The following is a 17,511-nucleotide window of genomic DNA, read 5'->3' as shown; positions in this document are numbered from 1 at the left end:
TGAAGATATTTTATGTTTGTATTTATTTTTTTTTAACTTACAAAACTTTGAATAGAAATTAAATTGTGTGTTATAAAAGTATGTGCATGTATGTACATATATACTTTTAAAAAAATATTATGTATTATTAAATATGTTTGAGATATATAATTCGCTCAAATCAGCATGGATCTGCGGCCATAAAAAAAAGTTTTTTTTTTTTAATGATATGGGAATCCGCAGCTTGGGAATTCGCAGCTGCTGCTCGAAAGTTCGCACTGTTTTAGTACATATCTTTTAGCCGTACATAAGTTAGTCCGGACCATGTCCGGCTTAACATTCTGGTATGAGTCGACCGGGATGTTAAATCGGGAGTCGTAAATATGACGGGAAATCGTAAATATGACGACTCCCATAAAACAAGCATCCAACCAAATAAACAAATCGAAGACACCGTGCAATCGCAATCGCAATCACAATCACACGTGAAAATCGGAGAAAGAACGGGATAACGTAATTACTTATAAATACAACCCGACTTCCTCAGCGTTGCGTTGGAAGCTTTACAACACTTCCGGTCGAAGATGAGCCTCGAGCAGCGGCACAACATATAGATCGCCACCGTTTCGAGCGTCAAGAGACTTTTAACAATGTATAAATATATAGATTTTTTTTTTTTTTTTCTTACATAGGTGCGCACCCGTTTTCCTCAAGTCGCGCCGTCGAGCAATAGCCCGTCTTCCATATGCAGTGTCCTTAGCCGTTTCTTCGCAAATAATGTCACAACAAATGTCGCCGCAGCCGTAAGGCAAAAGCCCGCAACTGTGCAGATAATCTGAGTCGCGGACAAAGGCTGCTCGGCGGATGCGTTGGCTAATGTCTGTATAAGGATTCCGCTGCATTGATAAGAATTCGATTGTAAGTAAACGCGAACAAAAATTACACAAAAAGAATCGGCACTTTGTTGATTCATGACGATTTGCCCCAGTCAGCGCATATAAAACACACATACATTATTACATGCTTTTATTTAACACAATATATATAAAACACACGTATTATTATATATGGTTGGTTGTAAGAAATATTTACCGTATTGAAATCAATTATAGCATGTACTATATGAGACAAATATCATATGGGCATCGATGCCATGATGATCCCATCAGATCAGCATGGTCTTAATTTGACCGGAAGCATAGGTTGCAGATCATGTATTCGGCCTAGTCAACATAGTATTAATTTGACCGGATCAGCATATATCATATGAATGATCAGCATATGTTTATACATATCTCAGCATATGATGTGTTATAAAATAGCATATGCTAAGTTATAATACTCTTTCCGTCCCGGCTATGGTATCTCATTTACTGTAGATACGGGAATCTATGAGATATATAATTAGTAAATAATTAAGAATGTATTAGTGAAAATAATTATCATATAATAAAAACAATTTTATATTAAGATTAAGATAAGTAATTAGTCTAATTAAAATTTAAAAAATTACAAATTAAAAAAAAAAGAAATGAAAATGAGGACGCCGTAAATGGCACAGAGGGAGTATAATATATAATTTATTATAAATATGATAAAATATATATAAATATATGTTAGTCACCCCTATAACATATGTTAATCCGGTCAAATCAGTATAATGCCGAATCAGCCGTTGTTCCATGCCCCGCATAGTACAACATACGTTATGTTATAACACAAATGATATCTCATAACACATACGTTGTACTACGTAAAAATATATGTTTGCCTTTATGAAATATGTTTTATCCGGTCAAATCAGCAATGCTGATTTGCATCGGATCCGCGCCCAAGTCATATATACAATTCATGTGTTATATATTTGTACGATATTGACATATATAGTTTGTTGTCAGCCCCGAATGTGCTAGCTTAGTAACAACAGCCATTACACAAGGGCGTCAAGCAATCTTAGATCGTAGCGAAAATGTTTGTTGTCTCGGAGAAACAAAGAGTACTTACGTGTAAAGCGTGAGAAATATTTCCGGGACGACTCCGACAAGAGTCCCGGCCAAATAAGGACCGTACTTCACATCCGTAGCGACCGCACAATAGTTATATATAATGTACGGAAATGGCGCGATCCTAATCAACATAACAGCTTGGGACTGATTGAGAAAGCCTCCCTCGCCCGCTAACCTTATTACTGAAGCGTTCTTGGGGTATCTATCCAACCAGGCCTGTAAGAAAAAAACATCTTTAGAAAACAAACAAAAACAAAGGCCGTCGAGAGACAAAGAAACGAGCACCGTACTTGAATTCTATGATAGAAAAGTGATCCTATAAGATATGGAACAGAGACGCCGATAGCTACCCCAGCTATGGTTAACAAGAATCCATATCCATATCCGAAAGTCATCCCGGCCACCCACATAGACGGCGACGAAGGTAAAAGGAGTGTCGGGAATATCGCCAACGAACCGAATATTAGAAACGCTAGCTTCGTTTTGCTGAACGTTTCTATCCACCTTATCGTCGGGATAATTTCCTGGAAAGAATATACCGACAAATTTCAATTCGAATAACATATAAGCAGTTCCAAACTATTTCTAGACATAATTATGCATAAATGCAAAGAAACTAAAATTTGACACAAAGCAACTATGATCAATTGATTGCAAATTTGACACAAGGCCATAAAACTTCCTGAAAACCATCTATTTTACATCACATTGTGGACAAATTGAAGTTCCTATTTGGTTGTTTAAGCTAATCGAAATACCATATTGTTCGGGATTGATCTTTTACCAAAAGGACAAGAAAAACGAAAGAATTGTTCACAAACAAATTTCGAGTTAACTCAACCAAAATCAACTCATAATCGACAATACACCATCAAAGGATTTCTCATATTCACGGGCTCTGTTTCTATCGATTTTATGTACAAAACATCACATCCAACGACTATTTCACCTAAGAAATAACACAAAACAATCTTCACCATCAACTAAAGTCACATTTATTTGTATCAATCTTCCATTCGAAGTCGAGAAATTCACAAATTGCAGCTTATACTATCTACATGAGAATCTGTTGCTTAAGTTTAACTTGAAGATTGCCTACAATTCTAGAACAACCACCAAGATCTTCCTTATTTTCGACGAAACCGATTCATTCCATTGGAAATGGTTCGAATTCAATCTGTTTAACAAAAATGATTTCCCAAACCCTTTCCAATCCATCTTCTCACATCAAAATTTACAACAACAAATTTAATCTCGCAATGCATCATCAATAAACTACAAATCCCCAAATTGATCAACAAAATCAATCACAAAAAAGTTCGAACAAAACCAATTTCATCAGCGCAAATTAAGAACACAAACCTTATTCATGATGAAAGGTCCAATCCATTCGAAGAAAACCACAACCATTACCGCGAAGAACAACGCCACCAGGACCAGCTTCACCACCGACCACCACCACAATCCTCCTCCTCCTCCGCCATCCCCGCCGCAAGAACACCGAGGCGTCTCCACCTCTGGAATCGCTTCACCACCACCGCCATCGCCGCCGCCATCCTCCAATTCCACGTAATCTCTATCCAGCCTAAGAATTTTGTCCCCAGCAATGTGAGTCATCACACACCGGAATCAAAAACCTAATCCACCCCCCTTTGTTAGCGTTCCTCGATCGATTAACAATCCAATTCAACTTCTCTTCGAGATTATGAACGACGACGATACAGAAATGACAAATTTGGGTGTCCCACCCGATTGAAGGGTGGCTTAATTCGGTTCGGGATTTCGGTGGAACACTCAAATATAGCCGTTTCTGCTTCTACCTGCAATTCCCCAATTTCCTTGTTTAGCTTATAAATTTCGTCGATTGAAGGATGAGATCGAAGAATTGTGGGGCTGTGAGGAGCGAGGTGCGAGGGAATAACGGAGATTGCACGTATACGGTACGGTCTTCACTCACCCCAACAATCTTGCTTTTGTTGCTACTTCCCAGACGAGGACCACGCGAGTCCTGGACTCGCTGAAGAACCCAGGCTCCCGCTTTATTCTTAATGCCTTTTTCTTTTATTTAGGAGTATCTACTCGTAACGGTGCGTTTATCCTAATTTCAAATAATATTTTATTGTTAGTAGGTGGTAGTTTACTTCGTATTTTTATATTGATAATAAAAATTAATATTTTATATTAAATTATTATTTTTAAATAAATAGAAATATAAACTTGTGTTCTATTCTGACACTTTGTTTTTTAAAATTTAATTTTTTAAATTTTAATTAAATTAATAAGTTATTTTAATTTTAATATAAAAATATTTTTATTATAAAATAATTATATATTCTTAATTATTTCTGTCTACAGTAAAATGAACATCACAGCGGAACGAAGTATTATATATTATGTTAATACTTGTATATTATATTTTTCTAATAATAATTAAATAAAAAAAATTAGTATTTAAAATTTTTATTAATATTAAAGTAAATAAAACTATAGCTGTGTTTATATAAAAGAGTGTTTTCATTATTTATTAGTAGTAGCTTTTCCCTGCGACGATCGCCAATTGCCGGTTTCTTCTCGAGCTGTGAGTCCGATTCGATTCGTAAGATTTTCGCCGAGTTTGTAAAGTTTCGACATGTTTTTGCAGGGATGTTTCTGGAAACTTCTTGGGCGGATCGATCCCCCGGAACCTCGACAACATGACGTACCTAATACGCCTCGACGTGCATCGCAACCATCTCAACGGAAGCATTCCGTCGACGGTAGGATCATTGTCGAACTTACATTTCCTCGACTTCTCGGAGAATTCTCTCGCCGGTTCGATTCCGTCGACGCTCGCGAATCTGAAAAAGCTATCGCATTTCAACGACTTCTCCGGGACCATACCGTCTATCCGAAGAATCGAGCTGCATTTCTCGACAATCCGCACTTGTGCGACCCTCCGTCAAAAAACTCCTGCTCGGGAACGGCAACGGTTCGCCTCCGTCGCTGCAGAACGAAATCTGAGCATCTCCGCAATCGTCGTGGCTGCTTCGATCGTAGCCGGCGTTTGTTTCATAACTCTCGTCAACATAAAGGCTCGTCGAGCGGACCGGAAACGTTGTTACAGCAGCGATCCCACCAACGTCGACCGACTCATCGAACGTCATCTTCGGAAAAAGCCTCCCGTCGAAGTACGACGATTGGGAAGCTGGAACGAAAGCCTTGCTCGACAAGGAACGCTTACTCGGCCGAAGCTCGATCGGGACGGTCTACAAAGCCACGTTCGATGGCGGGACGACGATTGCGGTGAAGAAAATCGACGCGCTCGGAAGGATCCGGAACGAAGAAGAATTCGAGCATGAAATCGGGTGTCTCGGGAATTTGCAGCACTTGAACCTCGTCGCAATCCAAGGCTACTATTGGTCGTCGACGATGCAGCTGATCTTGTCCGAATATCTCCGTCGAGTAGTCTATACGACAAATTACACAGGCTCGGGTCGGGAAACATCGATTTCGATTGGTCGAGAAGATTCTGTGTCGCAATCGGAGTCGCTCGAGCTGTCGCGTACCTCCATCATGATGCGAAGTCGCCGATAGTGGCTGAACTACATGGGGGCTAGGGGGTCAGACCCACCGACCCTCAAAATATATATATTTTTTGATGTAAAAAATAATAAAATAATGTATTTTATAGTAATTTGTTTCTCCTAATCTTTTTTATTTTGTAACGCAAAAAATCATAAAAATTTTATCAGTTTGTTGATTTATACTTTTTAGTCTTTAAATTTTATTTGTTTTAATAAAATAAATATTAAATTTTATGTGATTTTGTTGAAATTTTTTCTAAAATATATATATTTTTTTTGTCAGGATGTACTATGAATAAGAAAAAATCGATTTTGCCCCCTGGATTTTTACTATTGGTTCCGTCACTGGCCGGTGCTTCATCTCGACGTCAAATCAACGAACGTACTTCTCGACGAAAACTACGATCCGAAGCTGTCCGATTACGGATTGGCGAAACTTCTACCTCTACCGTTTACCGACGCCGACAAGTGTGACGTGTACGGTTTCAGTATGGTTCTTTTGGAATTGGTGACAGGGAGGAAGCCGGCGGACAGCGTCGACAGCGCGTACGAAGTGGTGATTATGTCTGAATACGTTAGGGGTGGTGCGATCGAGAGGAGTTCGGCTGCTGGAGAATGAAGTTATTCAGGTGATGAAGCTGGGGGTGATTTGCAACTTGCAGCTCCGACGCGGCGGCGCGGCGGCCGAGCATGGCGGAGGTTGTACAGATTCTGGAATCTGTAAGAAATGGCGCGGAATCGTAACGGCTAGTTTATGGAAGATTCTTTTGGATATTTTTTGTCATTTGTTTGTTGCTTGGAATAATGTCTTGTCTATTTTTGGTACATAATTTTGATGCAACTCTTTGGCATAAGAGAAGTGAGCGTTTTTGTGACTCATTTCTGTGTTCGAATAGGCATTTCTAGTGTCTGTTTGATTTGTAAAATAGTTTGAATGAATTTTTATTATTATTATTATTATTATTATATGTAAAGTATAAAAAATTGTGTAGGTAATATAAAAATAAATGAATACGTGTAATTAATTAAAAAAAAATTGTCTTTTATACTTAAAAAAAAATATTTTTAATTATAATAAAACTAATTACACAATAATATAAAAAATATTCTTAATTTTATACTCCCTCCATCCCATGTAATATGGGTGTATTACCGTAAACACGGGAATTTAGGTAAAGTATAATTAGTAAATAATTAAGAAGTAAAATAATTATTATTTAGTAAACATAATTACAGAATTAAGATTAAGATAAGTAAATAGTTTAATTAAAGTTAAGAAAATTATAAAATTTAAAATGTGATTAAAGTGCATAATTATATTTTCAAAAATAGAAAGGACAAATTATATGGGACGGACAAAAATAAAAAATAGAAACAAATTATGTGGGATGGAGGGAGTATAAATTATAAATATATGTTTACATGAGTATTAACAATTTAGATACTCCACTATAAAAATAACAAATTTATTTTATATTTTCATTAATCAATAAAATGTACGACAAAACCCAAAAGTTACATTCGGCTGAAAGGAAGCTACTATGTTCTATGAACAAATATGATTTGTATACTTCGGGCGTTGTTACAAAAATCCGTTACAATCGGATCAACCTCGTACAATGTCCGAAAACCCAAACAAATTCCGATCAGTTGAATTTAGCATCAAATAGAACTTACCTAGGAGATCTACCGGCATCCGAAACTGTTCGAATTCGTCGAAGAACGATGTCGATGTCCTCTTCGCGCAACGACGCGAAGCAAAACCCGAACCATCCAAGCTCGACGGAATGACAAGAACATCCCGGAACCGCATTAATCTTTGCCACGCTCAACAACCTATCGAACATTTCAATTTCTCCTTTCTCGCTATACGACCGAATCAACGGGCTCATATCCGCCCAGCAATACAATCCCCCGTCGCTCCCGACGCACTCGATTCCCGATTTCCGCAACCCGTGCGCCAATCCCGCGCGCATTCTCCTAATCCGTTCCCGGGTGACCTTAACGGCATTGCCGACGAATTTCGTATCCGAGAGCATCGATGTAAGCACTCGTTGGGTCGGAACGGAGACTGACGAGAATCGAGCGAGTTTTTTTACGGAGGCGAGAACGGTCTCGTTGCAAGTGTAGATGAATTCCGTCGCTAGCGACGGAACGGATAGATCGTTCGATAGCGCGTGGACGATGTGGACCCGGGTCTTGTCGACGTCTTCGGCGACTTCTGTCATGCTGACGAATTCTTCGCTCGCGAGAACAGATTCGATCGAGATTATGTGGATGTTTTTCTCTGTCGCGAAGTCGAGGAGGGTCTCGAGGACTTCGCGGCTGTGGAGAACGCCAGCTGGATTCGACGGGTTGGATATGATGATCCCACGGACTTTTTGTCGACGATTTTTGGCTTGGTTGAATGCGCGGTCGAGCGCATTAATGCTTATGGCGAAGGCGTCGGTTCTTCGACAAGGGACCGGTATGAACTCGACTCCCGTTCGCCATTTGACTTCGTCTAAACTACAAACAAAAATCAGAACGATGTTATTTGAAAAAATCGAAATGATATTTTCTTGTAACGGTAGAACTACTAATCAAAGATCACTTGATTTAACTTTGTTTACTTATTCAAAAAAATTTTACGTTCAATATCTAGTTTTCATTTAAAATGTTATATCAAAAACTTATTATATATCGAAAGACGACAGCTGCACTGCTGAATAACACACAATGTGCTAACAAACAACATGCGATATTATTATTGGCAGCACATCATTTATATTAATATTATACAAATACAACACATCATATAATCTCAGACAATACATGCAGTAATCATGAACAAACCGCGTATATCTTCATTACAAACAACACATATTATGTGTAATAAAAACATTTGCGACTGTTGATTTCCAATTAAGCACGGTAAGACCCTTCTTCGATTCAAAACATCACATTCAACACCAATTACTGTTTATGTCAGGTTAAACGTTCAAATTTTTACTATTATCATAATTCTCCAAAACTTCAAAACACTTTCAAAATATATCTAAACAAACCCTAAATAAATGAGGCTAAGTTCAATTTAACAAATACAACTACCAAATTTTCAATTCGAACGAAATACATCCAACCCAACATGTGCGAAATATGATTCGTTCTTACGCCAAATTTGGCATAGGAACCGTAAAATTACTCCTACGCAAGACACGATTACTTCAAACTACGATTCTTTGTAATGACCGTGCGAGTACGTTCTAAGCTCAAAGATGGTCACCTATAGTTAACAAGCAAACCTTTATCCAACTTTTGAATTGCTCGAATAAACTAACAACAACAACGACACTATGGAAGATATGTTGGATTAAAATTCCAACCGGGGATGATTAAGTATAACTATTTAGGTCGGCAATTAATAATAAGGTGTATATATGTTATGGTTGTAGTTCTATGTCTAAACGCAATGTACATTATTTTTGGTATCTTATCGTAAAAGTAACGACAAAAAATCTAGAATTTTCTCAAAAGTGGTTGTGTAATAGGTTTGAAGAACACAATACTCTCAATTAATTCGTAAATCTGAATTCAACTACACTAATAGAATCATGTCTAGATTTATTTATTTTATTTTTTATGTCAATTATTTCAACACGACACATCCTAAACTTAGAGTTTAATTCTTGATAAGTTCCAGCAAGATAAACAATGGATGTCCAAAAATGATAGTACCTTGTAAGAGACTTACTCGGGACAATATGGCGATGGCACAAGGAAGGCGTTCCCGGTATCAGCTAGAGAGAAAACGAGCATCTCGACTGCCGGGGCTGCACCACTTGTGAGAACAATGTTTTCCGGGTCGAAAAATCGACCCTTTCCAGTGTGCCAGGACATGAACCGAGACGTAGCCTACATCGATGGCAACCGTAGTTAAATTATATCGATCAAAGCGGATCTAGATTTTGTTAATTCGAAATTTTACTTCAAAATTTTTACTATATAATTTATGCGATTTCATATGAAAAATAGTTTATTTATCTAATAAAACATCAAATTTAAAGCCCTATTTCAAACCAAAATCTATAAAATCAAACTTCAAATAATTAGTGCCTTTAGTTACCAATTAGATTATTTAGTTGAAAGTTAAGTTGAAAGTAATTGAGTTAATTAATATGTTATTTATGATATAATATATGTAAGATTAAAAAATTTTAAATATATGTTTAATTATTTTAATAATAAATTTTTAATAAAATATATACCATATATATTTTGTTAAGAATAAAATATTATATAATACAAATAAATATTAAAAAATATAAATATTTATTTATGATTAACAGAAATTAATTTATAAATAAATAAAAAAATTGCATGTAAATAAAATATACTTCTCCGTCCATTTTATAAATATAAATTTATTTTTCGACGAATTTAAAAGAATAATAGCATTTTAATTGAAATAGTACTTAAAATTTATGTAATGATAATTTGACTTTACTTTTTAGTGTAAAAATAATAATGTGAAAATAAAGTTGAAATATTTATAGAAAAAAAAAATCAATTTAAATGCTATTTCAATTTAAAATTCAATTTCAATAAAATATTAAATTAAAATACTATTTAAATAATACAAAAAATTCAATTCATTAATTTATTTATATGGTAAAATACCAAATATTAATTAATTTGATAATTATATAATTTACTAATTCTAATAATAATATACCCACTCTGAGCATACACATAGATATGATCAGTAAATTGAGTAATATATTAGCATAGTAGTTTGAATATTTTTAAATTTAAGAATTAATTGCATATCACCATATATTATTAAATTGAATATTAAAGTAACAATGTAAACGAAAAACTCACCATCTTCAACTCCATCAAGCCATCGAACGGCTGATATGCAGCCACGTCACTCATGTTCAATTCCTGGCCAAACAACGATTCGGCACAGTGATCCGCCACCCATTCTCCCACCAAATCCGACACCAACTATCGACCAAATCGAATAAAATTAAATTAAAAAATAAAAATAAAATCAATTTATTCGTGCAAACCAAGAATTAATTAATTAATAATAATAATAATTCAAACGGAATCCCCACCGTGTTATGACTCAAGGCAAGGTGGATAACGCCGTCGGGGTTCGCCACGTCATCATACGGGTCGTCGTGGGCCCGCTCCAGACCCGCGTAGTACGGCCCGTTACAGTTCTGGGCAATCGCAGCAGCGCGTGACGACACGTGAGGAGGCGGCGCGTGGCCGCGAGAAAAAAGTAGAGTTCTCGAATGTACTCTCTGCAGCGCCGGAGAAGACTGCTCCGCCTCGGCCGCCGGCGGCGACTTTTCACGGCCGTCGCCACCGCCGCCGCCGCGGCTCCTGAAATACAGCTGGATGAAGTATAAAAGAGCACAGGGAATAACAGAACCTAAAACCAGGCCGCCGCGGCCCTGAACGACTCCCTGTAAAGGCACAATCACTCTCATCGCCGCCGCCGCCTCCGCTCCACCGCCACCGCCGCCGCCGCCGGAGGAGGAGGAAGTTTTATTCTTCTTCATGACGTCATCCTGACCTCCCCAGCACGGGAATGGCGTGCTCCAGAATTATTTTTTATTTTATTTTTGTATCTTATAAATTTTGAATGTTTGGAGAAATCTGAAAAATAAATAAATAAATAAATAAAATAGGGAAAATTGAGGAACAAATAAATTGGGGGAAGAGATGATAAGGGAGCGAAAAATTGGCGATGAATTTTGCGCGGCTACTTTTTGGTGGGATTAATTTATTGGTTTTTTTTTTATATGGGTAATGAATTTACTATTTCACCCTTCGTGTTTTTATTCATGTGTATTTAAATCATTGTGAATTGAGGTGTAATTTAATATGATAGTTCGTTTAATTTATCTTAAAAATGTGTATAATTAAAAATATTATATTAAATATATATTTAGTAAATTTTTATTATTTCTAAATTTCTAATATTTAAAAACTGTCAAAAATATATTGTTTAAATGGAATCATAGTTATTTGATGGCTTTTTTATGATATATTCTTTGTGATTAAGGCTCTGTTCGGTTCAAACGAGGGGAGCCGAAGGGAGGGAAGAGAATATTAAAATTGTAATAGCGTGTTTGGTGGTTTATATGAAAGGAAAACGAGACGAGGAAAAATAATAATATTTTTGTGTTTGGTTGGACAGAGACGGGAAAAGAAAATAATAGAATAATTTTACTATTTTATTTCTATATTATATAAATAAAAAAAAATAAAAATATTTAATAAAATTTGATTAATTTATTCATAAAGCATGACATATAATTTCTTTGTTTAATATAATAATACAAAACCTACATTATAAAGCATCGGGAGAGCCAAGCACCATATACATAATAACCGATCGATCGTAATCTAACCACATTTGGTTAGCTATAGCATCTCTTACTAGAAAGAAAGAAAGAAAGAAAATTTATAGAAAATATATATATATGATGATACGTTTTTTTTTTTATTATTATTATTAAACACAATACTTCATAATAATATAATTAAATAAAAAAAATTCTATAATACAACATCGAACGTGGAAAAAATATATAAAAAAATACAAATCCATGTATGTGAAAACTAAAATGATAACAAATGTTCAACGTACCTTTTCACTATGTGTATTCGATTCAGAAAAAAAGTGATAATTCCAAACAATTCTTTGATTTCACCAAAATCTATGAAATGCCGTAAAGAACCAAATTAATTCAAAAATTGAACTTATCTATTTATTTGATAAAATAATAATAATAAGAAGAAAAAGAAGGAATGGGATAATAGAATACGTACCTGAAGTGGATTGAGAGATTGAATGATAATTTACTTAATCATACATTATATATTTATTAACATCATTAATATAGATAAACCATAACAATATAACAGAAAATCATATATAAATTAAGTAAATAATAAAGACCGAGTCTTCATATAAAATCCAAATCTACTTATATAAATTAAATTAATTATTAATGTAAATCAAATCATTTAAACAGAATTAATTAAAATATATACTAAATTATAAAATAAATTCGATTAAATTTATTTGAAAGTTTTTAAAATACATTTGAATTAAATTAATGTGATTTGTTTTAAATAATCTAAGTATTTATTAAAATCAAAATAAAAAATAATAATAATTTTATATACAAATATAACAATAGATATGGTAAAATTTATATAATGTTATAAAAATTTAATAAAATATTAAATATGGTATAATAGGCAAAAATTATTTAATAAAATTCTTCATCTCCAAATTCCCCAAAATTGGAGGAGAATAAAAATCTAAACAAATTAAATTCCCTCCCCTCCCTTCACTTCCTTTCTCCTCCCAAAAAACTTGAACCAAACACAAAAAATTTTAGAATTTTATCCCCTCCCCTCCTAAACCATCGAACCAAACAGACCCTCAAACCAAACAGACCCTAAAAAAAAAAAAAAAAAAAAAAAAAAACTTATTTTTTTATTGTCTATTATATTAAAAAAACAAAACAAACTTTTGTTTAAAAATAAACTATGGAGTACTACTGTTTTTTTATAATTTATTTTTTTACTATAAAAAGATAAAAAACTACATATTATACATAAAATCATATAAAAAATAGACGAGTTTACTTTTTTTGTCAACAAAGACATAATTTTATAGGAAAAAAACTAAATAAAATAAATAAATAAATAAAAAAAGCTCCTAAACCCAAGATTTATTACTTGATAATTTTATTTTTTTTAATAAAATACATCCCTTCAGTCTATATGAAAAATAAATATTTATTTTTAATAAATATTATATTTGAGTGATAGTTTTTATATATAAAGAGTTTTTTTTTATTATTATTATTAGAATCTAAAGACTATTTTATTCGTATAATATGTGGAATTAAATGTCAAGTTATTGATGTAAATAAGGTAATTTATAATGTGCAGTGAATTATACATATTTAAGACTAATATTCCTCCGTCTTATAAGTAAATATTTATTTATTTTTTGCACGAAATTTTATGTATATTAGTATTATATTAATATATAGTATGAATAAAGTATAAATGATTAAAATAACTTTAATATTATTGTGTGATATAAAGGTAATGACATTTAGATAATATACGGTAAGTTGTAAGGGTATTTGTAATGTTAAGTAGATAGTACAATTACTAAAAAAATGAAATAGATAGTTTGTTATGGGACAGTCCAAAATAAAAAAATTGATAGTCTGTTATGTGATGGATCAAAACGAAAAAAATTGATAGTTTTCAAGAGACATGGGCGTAATGATAATAATAATTACTCCCTCCGTCTCATGTAATATTGGTGTATTACTGTAGACACGAGAATTTAGGTAAAGTATAATTAGTAAGTAATTAAGAAGTGTATTAGTAAAAATAATTATTATTTACAAAAAATAATTATAAATTAAGATTAAAATAAGTAAATAGTTTAATTAAAGTTAAGAAAATTATAAAATTTAAAATTTAAAATGTGATTAAAGTGCATGATTATATTTCCTAAAATAGAAAGGACAAATTATGTGAAACGGACGAAAATAGAAAATAAAGACAAATTATGTTAGACAAATGAAGTATTTTATTTGAACAATAGAAAATAACAAAATATATATTTACCAAATGACAAAATTACAATAGATATACATTTATATAATATCTATAATATTATATTTTATCAAATCATAAAAATTAATAATTTAATATAAAAATTATTTTTTTTTTATATTAACTGGAGGATACCTATTATTAAAAAACACAAAGTGAACATACACGTTACTTCCTGGTGTTCCAGAGAATTTAAGAAAAGTATAATTAATAAATAATTAAAAATGTATTAGTGAAAATAATTTTTATTTAATAAAAATAATTTTAAATTAAGATTAAAATAACTAATTAGTATAATTAAAATTAAAAAAATTAAACTAAAAATAAAATAAAATAAAATTAAAGTATATAATATCTTTTTTTTAAAAAAAAAATAACAGAATAATGATGACTATGGACGGAGGGATATTATTTACCAAATTTGTTCAAGACATGTGTTGTGTACTTCATTCATGATTTAAGGATTTTTTTCTCTATTTTCTATAAATAAAAATAAATATTAAATTCATTTCTTCGTTAAAAAAAAATAAATTGTATATAAACAATATATTTTTAAAAAAAATTAGAACATAAATAAATAGATTATTCATTATTATTTTAAACTAACACAACAATAATACTATTGTTTAAATTTAAATTTATATATATATATATAAATTCTCATATCATTAACTCGTCGTATATTTTATAAAATACATTTTATTTTATATCACAATCAACGAATATAATAATATATTCATTAAAATTTGTATCAAACTCAAACAAATATAAAATTATTAAACATGGAGAATTTCTAATATACAAAATAAAATAAAATGCACCACATCAATTCACTTATTGTATTTATATAATTATATTTGCATTTTTAAGTAATAGCTTATATATATATAAAAAAAAAAAAAAAATCAACATATTTTTATTAAAAAAGTACATTGCATAATAAACAAAATTTTAAAAATCAAAATAAACAATTATTTCATACTCCCTCCGTCCCAGATACCGTGTCTGCTACACCGTAGATACGATATTTTAGGAGGAGTGTAATTAGTAGATAATTAAAAATGTATTAGTGAAAATAATTATCCTATAATATAAATAATTATAAATTAAGATTAAGATAACTAATTAGTTTAATTAAAATTTTAAAAAAATAAAATGTAAAAATTTTAAATGAGATTAAAGTGTGTAATTATTTTCCAAAAAAAAGAAAGTGACATGGTATGTGGGACGGATAAAAACAGCAACGTGGACATGATATATGGGACGGAGGGAGTATTATTTATTATTATATATTAAATTGTCCTATGCAAACCTTAAAACTAACAATGAAGTTGATATGAGTCCATCGTTTTTAATCTAACATTTGTTGGAAATTCGGAAATTCCTAGTTAACTATTACTTGTTTGATTTGTATTTAAGTTTGAATTTTATTTTTTTTATTTAAATATTGATTTAGATACCATCTTAATGAAATATTTTATAAAATAATATAGGATAAATTATATAACACCTCCTTATATTTTAGTAAAAATACATAAAACATCCTATATTTTATTTATGGCGTGAAACTCTCTCGTGTTAATGTAAAGTTTACACAAAATATTATATTTGTCCAAAACTGATATTTGGGTATAAATAAAGACTTAAATTACGCAAATTTTATACGAATAAAAAATGTAAAATATTTTAAATAATTTTTTTGAATAAAATAAATAAATAATCAATCATTTATTTTTATAGTTTTTGTAAAAATCAGATAACAGTTTGTCTCCAAAAAAAATTATAAAACGAAAGATTAATCAATTATTTTTTATTTATTTTATTCAAAAAAATTATTTAAGATATTTTAAGTTTTTTATTTGTATAAAATTTGCATAATTTAAGTTTTTATTTAAACTCAAATATCAGTTTAGGATAAAGACGATATTTCATGCAAACTTTACATTAATACAAAAAAGTTTCACGCAATAAATAAAACTCATGGTGTTTTGTGTACTTTTATTAAAATATAAAAGGGTGTTATATAATTACCCAATAATATATTCTTATTAAATATATATATATATAAATTTGAATAATAAAAAAAAAAGGCAAAATTGTTCATAACTTCCTTGTAGTTTCGAAATTCAGCGTAAATTCCCCCTCTACTTTAAAAATTGTATGGTACCCCCTTATACTTTAAAAAATATTGCATGAAACCACTTTGTGGTTTCGAAACTCAGAATAAATCCCTATTTTACTTTAAAAAATTGCATGACGCTCACTTATACTTTCAAAAATATTGCATAAAACCCCCTGCCATGCAAAACATATAGATAGGAAATCATCTTCTTATCACATGAGGAAAGTTTCACGGTGGTGGGATTTCATGCAAAGTTTTTTAAAGTATAAGGGGGTATCATGCAATTTTTAAAGTAAAAGAGGAATTTACGCCGAGTTTCGAAACCACAAGGGAGTTAAATTGAGGATGGGTGACCCTGAGAAGTTTCCAGAGTGCGCATGAATGAAAACCAAATCAGTCTGCAATCCTGACACGCTTGATTTTGCTTTGCGGACCGAAGTGTCACAGCACAAAGCAGAGTAATAAAGAGAGACGAGAGTAAGAGGTGAAGACAGGAAAGAACCATCTACATTGCCTCGTGTCAATGCAATGGCAAGGCAGACTTGATTTTAAGCAATCGATTTGGTCGTCGTTGCATCAGTTTTTGTTTTTAAAGGAAATGAGAGATGACGCCTAAATGTAGGGCAGTCATTGTATATAGGGTCGGGGCTCAAAATTTTGAACTCCTTTAAGGCTTTGTTTTTTCTTAAAAAAAAAAAAAAAAAAACAATAATATTTATAAATATATGTATAATATATATTCAACTTTTTTATTTGTATGGAAATTTAAATTTTTTTATTTAAATATATTTTAATTTAATATTTTATGAAATAAAATAATACTCCCTCCGTCCCATGTTCTGCTGCATTGTAGAGGAGTGTAATTAGTAGATAATTAAGAATGTATTAATGAAAATAATTATCTTATAATGAAAATAATTGTAAATTAATATTAAGATAACTCATTAGTTTAATTAAAATTAAAAAAATAAATTAAAAAATTTAAAATGAGATTAAAGTGTGTAATCATTTTTAAAAAAAAGAAAAATGACATCGTACGTGGGACGGAATAGCAACATAGACATAGTATAATATGTGGGAGTGAGGGAGTATATGTTATTGACAATAGAATTAAATAAATTCCAAAAAAAAAAATAATAAAATAAATAATTAAAAAATATTAATTATATATGCAAAAAAAAATTAATAA

General features: G+C 31.5%; 2 protein-coding genes and 1 pseudogene across 2 annotated transcripts; 1 reads left to right on the top strand and 2 right to left on the bottom strand.

Moving 5' to 3' along the window:
- Positions 1–471: 471 nt before the first annotated feature.
- LOC127250100 (uncharacterized) lies at positions 472–3,975 on the bottom strand. Its single transcript, XM_051273256.1, has 4 exons — positions 3,348–3,975; positions 2,276–2,509; positions 1,984–2,201; positions 472–875 (listed from the first exon to the last, which is right to left on the bottom strand). Exons 1-4 carry the CDS (start codon positions 3,600–3,602, stop codon positions 689–691), a joined length of 894 nt encoding a protein of 297 aa, XP_051129213.1. The 5' UTR covers positions 3,603–3,975; the 3' UTR covers positions 472–688.
- Positions 3,857–6,292, top strand: LOC127250445 (probable LRR receptor-like serine/threonine-protein kinase At1g12460; annotated as a pseudogene).
- A 727-nt stretch (positions 6,293–7,019) lies between these two features.
- Positions 7,020–11,282, bottom strand: LOC127250056 (probable aminotransferase ACS12). The gene is made up of 4 exons (XM_051273205.1): positions 10,651–11,282; positions 10,412–10,537; positions 9,282–9,442; positions 7,020–8,056 (listed from the first exon to the last, which is right to left on the bottom strand). The coding sequence occupies exons 1-4, from the start codon at positions 11,101–11,103 to the stop codon at positions 7,222–7,224; spliced, it is 1,575 nt and encodes a 524-aa protein (XP_051129162.1). The 5' UTR covers positions 11,104–11,282; the 3' UTR covers positions 7,020–7,221.
- Positions 11,283–17,511: the final 6,229 nt, after the last annotated feature.

The sequence above is a fragment of the Andrographis paniculata genome, unplaced genomic scaffold, assembly GCF_009805555.1.
Source record: "Andrographis paniculata isolate CXL003 unplaced genomic scaffold, ASM980555v1 Contig37END, whole genome shotgun sequence".
NCBI classification, from domain to species: Eukaryota; Viridiplantae; Streptophyta; class Magnoliopsida; order Lamiales; family Acanthaceae; genus Andrographis; species Andrographis paniculata.
The sequence above is the reverse complement of the archived record's forward strand: the minus strand, read 5'-3'. Positions and strand labels throughout refer to the sequence as shown.